Raw genomic sequence first — 11,730 nt, 5'->3', positions numbered from 1 at the left:
CCTTCCAGGGTCTTTGGCACTAGCTTTTGGCAACGTTCATATGTTGGATGTTGTGTATGATCGTGGGGGGCACTGTGCACTGACCTTCCAGGGTCTTTGGCACTAGCTTTTGGCCACGATCATACGCCGTATGGAGTGTATGTCATGGGGGGTAGAGTGCACTAACCTTGTCGGATGGCCCAGACGTGGGTAACTAGCGTGGTTAGAGAATCTAAGCATTTCTGAGGGGATGCGTAGGCGCTTTAATTGGTCCATGGTCTTTGGCACTTACTTTTGGCCGTGATCATAGCTCATACGACTAGGAAATAGAGTAATTGTGGCCAAGTGTACTTTGTACTAGGGGGCTTGTCACCTGGAAGGGATTACCTTTGGGCTCCCAGGCTGATCACCTATGGGAGGGGGGTTTTTACGTGCACAACCGGGTGGTCTCGACAAACTCAGCACAATTCCCTAAGTGAGAGTGTCGTGTGGACACGCTTAGGCTATTTCCTAAGGTTTGGTTGTTGTTGGTACGTACCACATTGCATCTGAGTGTTGAGTCAGGTGCATGCATCATTCTGTGCAGTCTTGATTAGGTCCATGGATGGATGATGAGTAATTGTTGGATGTGGATGATGAATATTTGTTGGATATGAGTGTTGAATAGCGATTGTTGTGCTCATCATGTTTGCCTATGTTCCTTGCTAATTGTGGTTATTTGGAATTGGTATTGGTTCTTTTTATAATGAACTCACCCTTGCAATTTTGTATCGTGTGGTTGATACCTGTGATGATCACGAACCTTGTTCGTGGGAGCAGAATAACAGTGGTAGGGTGCAGGGAGTAAGATTCTGGAGAGGAGCCGCCGAGCCGACGTGATGACGTTGGCGTTATTTTGGGAGAGAGTTGTGTTTTGTAATCAATTCCTCCGTAGTTGGTTTTTAAGTTTTAGATGTAAAACTGGGATTTTAATTATATCTATGAACAGATTTAATTTTCGTTATGTGTATGACATGTACCGAATTATTGTTTCTATGTAATTATGCATATTCACTTAAGTAATGGCGTGTTGTTGGATGAATTTATGTTGTGACAAAATTACTTTTATTTTCATAATAAAAAATTAAGGGAGTTCTTTTTATAAAAATTAAAATTATCGAATATTAGAGTGTGGATACCGTAGCGACAATGGGGCTCATTACAGATGATCTATGGAAAGATAAGACATAGATCTACAACTTTGCCTCTCATAAGCTCAGGCCGATTCGCATGTTTTGAGGGTCTCTCGACCTCATTAGATTTAGGCTATCTCTCTCATTTTAAACCCAATTTGGGCATATGATATCTCCTTAGAAAGCTTATTCAGAGACCTTTCTATTGGACCATAATAGTCCACAAATTTTATAATTTAATTCTATATAAATAACAGAAAACAAAACCGGTGACAGAACTTTGAATTCATTTTTTTCATTTTGGAGCCAAATTAGAATTTTTTTTCTCTTCTTTCATGAGTATGTGCTCTTTGGTCTCTGCTCTTCAATGGAGTTCTCCATGCAAGGATAGATCCACAATCAATTCAAGGTTCTGATGTTACGATTAGAATTTGAATTTCATCCTTAATTGCAGATTCATACATTTCATCCTCTCTCTCTCTCTTTCCAATTTCAATTGTGTTTGTGATCGTGATGTGTTTGAGAATTGATACTGATTAGATCAGATCCATTGATTAATTGATTTGATATATTCTGTTTTGAGGTTAGGAGATTGATTGATTTCCTAAGTCAACCGTTAATCGCACTCGAATTCATGGAAATTAGGATTACCAGTGTATACGAATGCGTATGAATTCAAAATGCAACTGTGACAATGATAATTCTGCCACCTGAATCGGAATTTTGGATTGATAATTTTGCATAATTGAATTACATTTGCATTGCATTGTTTTCTCTATATTTTCAAATTTCTGTTAAGTTTGTTGCAAATCCCCCTCCCCTTTGTTTGAGATTAAATTCGAATTATTTGTGTCCTTAGAGATTTGACCTAGGTTACTCCCTATATTGCAAAATTTGGGGATAAACTAGTACTTTTGACAGTGTTTCGATATCGCCGTCAGTGATCCCTTCTTTGAGTTGGATAACTCTTCTCATTTGAAAAACCTTTATATTTATAGACCTAGCTAACATTATAAGTTTAAATGAGAAAATATATCTTTAATTTAAAAATAATATTTTCAACATAAACAACATCCTAAAGATAAGATAATATTTTTTAAACCTAAAAAATATCATAATAAAGATTTGAAATTAAAATTTTGAATTATTGGTATGGTTAACATAAACTTTTGACTTTGAGGCTAGCTCTAGGACAAACAAAGGTTCTTCTTTCTCCTTTGGGATTAAGTCAAGCTTATTCGTCCAAAGCATTTTATAAATGAGTTGCGTCCAAAAGCTTTTACAAAATCCGGCATATAAAATAATATTTAGACTTAATGCTTAATAACTTCATGTACAAAAAAATTATTGATTAATATTTATATAATAATTTTTACATGAACATATAATAAAGTATATTAAAAATAATTTATTAAATATATTTTTATAAAATAATTTTAAATTACTTTATTAATAATATCTTGAATTAAATTAATTTTATTTTTTGGAACAGTAAAAACTACAAGTACCATTCACAAAAAATAATTCTATTTAAGTAAGGTAAGATCATTATATGTGACAAATTTCTTTCTGTGAGTGTTTAACACAACTTCACTATTAAAAAAAACTTAAAATAACAAGTTGTTAAGTTCAAGGATTAAATTGAAAAAAAACTTTTAGTCACACCATAAATGTAAGTTGTCACATTATCACATTAGGTGTGCCACATAGGCGCCCAGTTTAGGAATAACATAGAAAAGTTAGTTGTAAGGTCAATCTTTCGTGCTTTTTGTTGTTTAGAGATTAAATTCAAATTTTTCATTTTTCAAGTATCAACCATCAGCTGCTCACATTTTTAGAGACCAAAATAAATATTTACCTGTCATTTAAACTTTTCTTATAAAAAAGTTTTACAAATTGTATAAATAATTTTTTCAGGGCATAGCCAGTCTTGCGATAGTTTCATTCTTGATTGTGTCTATCTTTCAATCTTCATTCCACTGTAAGCAGTGATGTCCAAGATGATTTGAGGTCAGAAAATTATGAATCATAATACTTTTTTTAATTTTTAATTTTACTTGGTTCATTTTTCTTTATTATATGTCTTTTTCATTATTATTCAATTCAATTTGTTTTTTTCTATGTTTTATTGTTATTTTTCTTTTTGTTTGTTTTTAAATCTTCTTTATTTGTTTAAGTGAAATGAGAGGGGAAAAATGAAGAGAGAAATAATTAGAGGAATGTAATGAAATTCATCTACTACCTACTTTCCTATATATAAAATCTTTTTCACTTTAATATTTATCCAATTTTTATAAGAGTTTCTTTCAAAAATATGATACATTAATTATTTTTATTCTATAATATCCTTGAAATAAACTATAATTGTACAAGAACACTATAAGTAATTAATAAATTTAATATGATTAATTAAATTAATCACTTTTCGATGTGAATTAATTGAAATAGAGACAGATGTGGTATTTGTTTGAAGGGGAATGAGAAGTAGAATTTTTAAAAATTCGTAGAAATTGGAATTCGGCGTAAGAGTTGACCAATTAGATGTTTCCCTATTTTATGACAACTTCCTAGATGGTGGTCCCATTTGTGAAATGCTAGATTATGTTCGTATATCTGATACCCAATTGTTGATTAAGGACGTCCTTGTTCAATGTAGTTGGCAATGGAACAACCTGGCCACCCAATTGCCTACTGATGTTAAAGACGGATTGAGGTATATTATTTTGGATGGTAACACTGATGATCCCTTAATGTGGGACCTTCTTCTTGAGGTTGTTATTCTGCTAGTTCCGCCTAGGAGTGGATCAACCTTGAGAATATCACTCATTCTACCATTGAATAGATAATTTTGGACTTGTCTTTTTTTTTTTTTTGTGATATTTCATTCTAGCAAATGTGAGATATTTACCAACATCGAGCAAATCTTAATTAAATAAAATCTTGAATTTGAATTTTGTGAATAAGAAAATATAATTAAAATGAAATTAATCATCAGCTGTTAGATACTCTGCACTAAAGTCATAGTGCCGTAACATTGATAACATTCCGGATAAGCCAGAAAGGATAGAGAGCTTACTCTGAAAACTTGGCCAGGGTAGGGTCTTGACGAATGAGAGAAGAGCGAGACTGGGTTTAAGTACTTCTGATTTGTGTGTAAGTTGCCAAGATCACGTTGAATCCCTCTTTCATCTGTTTCGTGATTGTCAGGAACTCAGACTAATCTGGCAATTTTTTATTAGCTGCAATCATGTTCAATCCCTCTTTCATCTGTTTCTTGGTCATAATGTGAACAAATCAGGTAGCAGATACTCTGGCCAAGAAAGTGTTTTATTTTTTATTTTTTTATATTCGTCTGTAATTCTTCGATTTTTTGAGACTTACTTTCTATTAATAACTTTGGAAATGAGGGATTTTCAAAGAGTATAATGTTGTTCCTAATTGTATTGCTTGTGCCTTGAAAGCTGATTTAGCGTTTCTTTTCCTAGAGGATTTTAGTCCTCCTTTTGATGTATCTCAACAGAAAAAAAAGAAAAGTGTCATGGTGACTCAAAAACATGTTAGATATTCAAGCAATGACACTTCATTGTCTTCTTCTATAGTTTCCTACTTCCTAGAGGTATACAACTTTAAGATAGTCTGACATTTTAACAGCTCAAGAAGTACAATAGTTTTCACCATAAAAAGGGGTAATGCAATGGAAACTTTGTTTTTCTTCTATTTATTGGTCCCTCAAGAAAAGAAAAAAAAAAAAAAAAGCACAGCTGCCAATTTATTGTTATAGAGAAGCACAAAGCAAGAGACAAACTAAGAAAATATATGATTGACAGAGAAACATAAAACTGAAATTTATAACTGCAAGAACACTAATTAACTATAAGGTGCTCTTGATATAAAGCTAAAGCAAAACTGAAAGAATGAAAAGGAAACTCCAAAACACAATTCGATTCTCTTAGAAACAAAACATAACATACATCACAATAACATCTCTTTAAAACTTGGTCTACTGACAAATTATTCATTCATTATTAAAAATCTGAAACACTTGGGCATTTTTCAACAAAGATATCAAGGTTAGGGATTTCTTGATCCTGGCACTGAATCCTACTCAACCTTCTTTGACTGCACTGCTTCCATGCTTTCTGCACCATTTCCCTGTAAAAATTTGAACAACTTTTTTGTTAATCTTCTGGTAGAAAATTCTAGATAATAGTAATCTACTAATTCTCACAGTTTTTTAGTAGGAACACAGATTGGTACAGCTTTTTCTTTTATAAATATAAATATCATGAAAGTGGTGATTAATCTTTTGGGACCGTGAGCGCACACAAGATGGGAATTCCTTTCCTAACACGATTTATTTCATACTTAAGGGTCAACCAGGATTCAAATCCTGAACCACTTGATTAAGCTACACATGCCGCTACAACTTATGTCAACTGTTGTTGGTGCTACATGACAATTTGTTGCAACTAAATTTCCCATGTTAGAAAGAAGTTCTTAATATACTTGTCATGGACTTCAGATGAATTACAAAATCTTCAGTTCTACTAAAACCAGCAAACATACAAAGTTTGTTTCAGTAGTAAATGGTTAATAACAAAATCTTACCAGGAAAGGACGAGAAGTAGCAGGTATCAAGTATATGTCATCTTTTCTTGCAACAGTCACTCCAAATTTCTCAGTCATGTCAAAGTCCTCATTTTTCATTCCATTAGGAAGCTTCCAATCCAAGTGATACAACAAAAACGCAAGAGTTAGTTCAACATTTACTAAACCAAAGGTGATGCCGGGACATATTCTTCTTCCAGCACCAAATGGAATGTACTCAAAATTACCCCCTTTGTAATCAACAGAGCTGTCAATGAATCTCTCTGGATAAAACCTCTCTGGTTCACTCCAGTAGTTTGGATCTCTTCCAATTGCCCAAGCATTAATGAATACCTTGGTTTTTACTGGTATGTCATACCCATTAATCTTACACGTCTCTTGACATTCTCTAGGAAGTATAAGAGGAGCTGGTGGGTGCAACCTTAGGGTCTCTTTGACAACAGATTTCAAATATTTGAGTTCATTGATGCAAGTTTCATCAACCCTTCCTTTAATATTGAATACCTCTCTCACCTCAACCTGTGCTGTCTTCATCACTCTTGGATTCCTTATCATCTCTGCCATTGCCCAATTTATGGTAGTAGCTATTGGCTCTACTCCACCACCGAAGATGTCCTGAAAGGATATCCAAAGAGAGAGTTAGTTATGGATTTGATTTTTCTATAGTTAGGAGTGTATTTATAGAATATAAAGTGCAGTTACAACTTACAATTGTTGATGGGAAGATCAGTTGTTTAGATTGTGATAAATTACATACATGTTTGTCGATAAAAAACAAACAAACTATGAAGTTGTTAAAATATGTCAGATTTTCTCATTAGTAGTTAAAACTTTGGACTAATCCTCTAAATTGTACCCTTCAGTTTGATGGAGTCGAATTTAATTGTATATGCAGAAGGAATCCAATCCAATAATACAACATGGAAATTGCTACACAACAGATAATTTTGAAGAGTTCATGTGTGAGATATTCTGATGTAAGTAATAAACATTTGACTAAGATCCAATTTAGACAAACTTCTCTATATGCACTTATAGGATAATAAGATAGCATAAAATGGATTTAGCTTCTACATAAGTGAAAATCAACTCATGCAGAAGTTAACTAAAACGAGCTTTTATAAAAGTTAAGTATATAATTGATTTTAGATTATGCAAGAAGCTCAGCTTATTTTAACTTCTTATATTTTTATCCTATAAATGCTTATGAAGAAGTTTACCTAAACAGACTCTAAGTTTTATAGAAAGGAGCCGGATTATGTACATGAAATAAAGGATTTACAAGATGTGGTTATCATCCTTACCGCGATTACTGCCTTGATATTGTTAATAGTTAAGCAAATGCTCTGGTTACTATCATTACCATCCTCGAATTTTAGGAGAACATCTAACAAACCTTCTTCCTCTGCTTCACCATGGCCTTCTTTGGCTTTTGACTTTGCCTCTCTGTGTTCATTGATGATGTCTTCTAGTATCTGATCAGTTCGTTGAAAAAGCGCCTCAAGGGTAGGCCTCAAACCAGTAACAAGTTGAAGCCATTTAGCAGAAGGAAACAAATCTCCTATGTTGAAACCTGCTGCAACTAGCACAGCTTGCTTTATCGCTGATATGAATTCATCTTGGTCTTTGCACCTTATGCCAAACGCAGCTCTTGTAATGATATGATACATTGATGAGTGCACTGCTTCTGTGAGGTTGATGGAAGACCCTTCTTGTGAACCAATCATTTTAACAAGATTGGTGAGCTCTTCTTCTCTAATTGGCTGGAATGAGTTGACACGTTTTTGGGAGAGAAGCTCCAAGGTGCATATTTTACGTACCTGCCTCCAATAATTTCCATAAGGTGAAAAAGCAATGTTTGTGCTTTCATAGGACATTATTTCTGAAACTAGAAAGTGAGGCCTTGATGCAAAGATGACATCATGGGTTTTCAGTATCTCCTTAGCATACTCTGCCGAGGAAACAACGATTGTGAAGATCTCCCCAAGTTGAAGATGCATCATGGGTCCATATATTTTGGCCAAGTCTCTGAATTTTTTATGTGGTGAAGATGTAACAAGTTGGTGTAAGTTTCCTACAATAGGCAGTTTCCATGGTCCTGGGGGTATGTTCAGAGATGGCTCAGTTTTCTTGAGTTTTCTCCCTAGTTTCAGCACCACAATCATGAAGAGGAAAAAGGGCAAGATAAGGGCTAATGAGTTGAGTATTTGAGAATCCATGGTGACAAAAGTGATTAGTAATAGGTTCTATCTAAAACTCATTATATATAAAGATATGCACATGGAGGGAGAATCCAAGACTTGGGAATTTTCATAAACTAATTTTAGTTTTATGTTTTCTTATATTTCATATTCGGCCAAATAATCTATTGGGTCATTATTTTTAATTTAATTATTTATCTTTTAAAAAATTTATTTTAATCATTTATTTATTTAAATTGATTCAACAAGATTCTTCGGTTAAGTTAAAGTTAATACCATCAAGGAAAAATTAAATTAACAGAAGGATTATTTTAAATTAATTTAAATAGATAAAGGACTAAAATAATTTTTTTTAAAATAAAAAATCAAATTGAACCAATAAAATAAGATAAAAGATTAAATATATTATTTAGCCTTTATTTTTTTTAAATAAAAAAGAGACCATTCACAGGTTTTGAGAGCAGCTTAATGCCGTTAATGGTAATCCAGGACTAACATATAATTTCTCCCTTCAAATATATTTTTAGTGAAAGAAATTCCAATTATATTAGCACCCGAAACGCTAACTATCATCTCCAGCAACTCTAAAATAATCATTAAACCATAGAAAGCCGAGAACACATAAAAATCATGGGAGAACAAAAACCTGACCCATGCAAAACAAGCCACTCTCTGCTAAATTTTTTTTTATTATGACACAATTTTTACTATGGTCGTTACGAAAGGTGGATCCAACAATGGGTAGACCTAACTTATTTCTATGTAAATTTGTTAAGATAAAAGCCCAAAAATAAGTTTTAGTTATTTTTTCCCGGGGTCAACTCTAAATAAAAGGAGTAGAATTAAAAAAAAAATGGTACTATTGCGGCATGAGGGGCAAGTTCATAGGCACAGCTTCTTTTAAAAATAATTATGCCTAACTAAAAGTCTCATTTTTTTATGTTATGCAATGCAATGCAATGCAATACACACACACTTTTTAAACGTTGATAGATAATGATTTGTTTATTATACACATGCAAATATTTTTTAAAATATTTTAATTGCTAACAAGTTTAATTTATTAAAAAAATACATCATCAATAAGTTTAAAATTGATCAAGGGAATTAAAATCGTAGATTCTTTAAAATGGAGGGATGAAATGTTTTAATTAAAAAAGAGATAAACTAAAATTACAGATTTTTTTTAAAGTAGAATCCAAAATATCTCAATTAAAAAATAGAGGAACTAAAATTATAATTTAAAAAATTGAGAGAAAAAATTGTATTTCTTTTTTAGGAACCTGTTCTTATACTTAATACAACCACCAACGGCTTATGTCCTTTTCTTTCCTGCTATCTTATATGAATAAAAATTAATAAATATCGGCCCCTCTAATTGATATTTAGAAAGCATAAAAGAGAGAAGAAATAAAATTTTAAATATGATCTAAAATATAATGTGATAAATAATTGAGATAAGAAAAATAATCAATGTTAATAATGCGTTTAGAATTATAATATGTTCACTTATCTCTGTTCTTCTTATGTAGAGCAAGTTTTATACTAGTAGCAATCCACATCCATATCATATAACTAGTAATTTTAACTTAATTGGAGACAAAATGGTGGTTGTGATTTAAGTAGGACTGCATGTGGTATTAATTATTATACATGCATGCTTGTAAATCATTTGCGTATATATTAATAAAAAAATGGTACAAGATGGAAAAAAAATGAAAGAAGTCAAAACAGAAATAAAGGCAAAACTAAGTACTTGGGAAAACTCTTGACTTTTAAATTTTATTTAACTAGAGATAAAATGGTTGATGTAATTTAAAGTGCAAAACATATTTGGTCTAATTACATGAATGTCCCGAATGTAGCCAAAAACCCATATTGATGGGGGTTACGAGAAACACTTCCATCAACATTAACAAATTGATGATTATGAACTAAATTCAAACACTTCATCCTTTATTGAATTAAAGAGAATTAATTCTTTCTAATTTAAATCCATAGATTTCTCATCCTTTTTTGGGATTGAATTTTGTAAGAGATCAACTTTTTAATATTTTTGTTTTTGAATTTAAATCCATACGATTTTTTTTCTTAGATTCGTATTTGGTTTTAATATTTTTTTATCGTTGTGAAAATTTCTTTTTTAGGTTTGAGGGTTTTTTTTATTTTTTTAAAAATAATTTTAATTTTTAAATTTATAAAACATGCATTGGGAAGGAAGTATTTTAAGGTGTCCTGCATTTTCACTTCTTTAGAAAATGAGTTTGATTTGTTGTTTGTAGTTTTGAGCCTATATTTCAAAATATTTTTACAGAAAATATTTTCTAAATTTTAAACAAAACGTATATTTACTTTTTTTTTCTTTGAAAATAAAAATAGAAAATACTCAAATCAAACGTGACTGGTTTCTTTTACTTAAGAGATTAATTTTATATATTATTTTTACACTTTCAATCAATAAAATTAGGTTAAAATGTAATTTTTGTCTCCCTAATTTATTTGGGATTTTAATCTCTCTATTTTTTAATTGAGACATGTTACCCCTTATTTTTAAAAAATTCATAATTTTAGTTTTCTTATTTTTTAATTGAGACATTTCATTTGTCACTTTTAAAAAACCTACAATTTTAGTCCTCTTTGTCAATCTGAGACTTGAATATATACTCTTTTAATTCTTTATTATTAAATTAAGCTAGTTAGAAATCAAATAATTAAAAAAATTTATCATGTGGATAATAAATAAACACGTATCAATTAATATTTATAAGACACAAATTGTGAAGTTTTTAAATGCGGGGAACAAAATGCCTCAATTAAAAATAGAGTGCTAAAATTTTAAACTTTTTAAAAGAAAGAATAAAATGTCTCAATTAAAAAATAAGAGAACTAAAATTACATATTTGAGAAAATAGGAGAACCAAAAAAATGCAGTTTAGCCATTTAATTACCTAAATCGATTATACTATTTTATTAATTTCTCACTATCACTCAATTTTAACATAATTTTTATTGACTATAAGTGTAAAAATAATATATAAAAATAATCTCTTAACTAAAAGAGGAAAGTGAAGTGAAGTGTTTTTTGTTTTTATTTTTAAAGAAAAAAAATAAGAGTAAAAATATATTTATTTAAAATTTAAAAAATATTTTCTAAAAAAAAAGCCCAAATTTGAAAACAATAAATCAATGCATTTTCTAAAAAAAGTGAAAATCTGATGACACCTTAAAATACTTTCTTCTCAATACAAATTTTCTAAATCTTGAAAATAAAAAAAAATATTTTCAAAAAATGAAAATAAAAAATAAAAACAAAATAAATACTCAAACCTAAAAATGAAATTATTTTCTAAATTGTTTGAGTTAATTGGTTGTTGCAACAAGTCTGGACTCAAGTTCATGAAATCGATATGGAACTAAACTAATCAATTTTGGTTGACTAGACTTGTGCATGTATAAAACTGGACCATCAATGTCACAAGTGAGGAATCCATTCATGAAACCGATATGTAACTAATTAAAATTATTAATAATGTTGGTTGACTTGTGCGAACATATAAAACTGAATCTTAATGAATATTAACAAGTTTTGACCTATAACTATTAATGACTTGTCGATCTGCATCACTGCATGGAAGCGCCTTCATGGGTCACAGCTGCAGATAGATACGAATACTTCAACTTCGAGCTAGGGAGAGAGGGACAAGTGGAAATGGGAGGGACAAGTGGAATCCTACTTTGTTTCAAACATTTCTAATGTCATACCCTGAATG

General features: G+C 31.0%; 1 protein-coding gene across 1 annotated transcript; it reads right to left on the bottom strand.

Moving 5' to 3' along the window:
- Nucleotides 1-4,924: 4,924 nt before the first annotated feature.
- LOC100818508 (cytochrome P450 71D11) lies at nucleotides 4,925-8,011 on the bottom strand. The gene is made up of 3 exons (XM_003549219.5): nucleotides 7,064-8,011; nucleotides 5,760-6,374; nucleotides 4,925-5,303 (listed from the first exon to the last, which is right to left on the bottom strand). Exons 1-3 carry the CDS (start codon nucleotides 7,976-7,978, stop codon nucleotides 5,253-5,255), a joined length of 1,581 nt encoding a protein of 526 aa, XP_003549267.1. The 5' UTR covers nucleotides 7,979-8,011; the 3' UTR covers nucleotides 4,925-5,252.
- Between the last annotated feature and the right edge of the window lie 3,719 nt (nucleotides 8,012-11,730).

This window comes from Glycine max, chromosome 17 (genome assembly GCF_000004515.6).
Source record: "Glycine max cultivar Williams 82 chromosome 17, Glycine_max_v4.0, whole genome shotgun sequence".
NCBI classification, from domain to species: Eukaryota; Viridiplantae; Streptophyta; class Magnoliopsida; order Fabales; family Fabaceae; genus Glycine; species Glycine max.
This window is presented reverse-complemented; position numbering and strand designations above follow the sequence as displayed.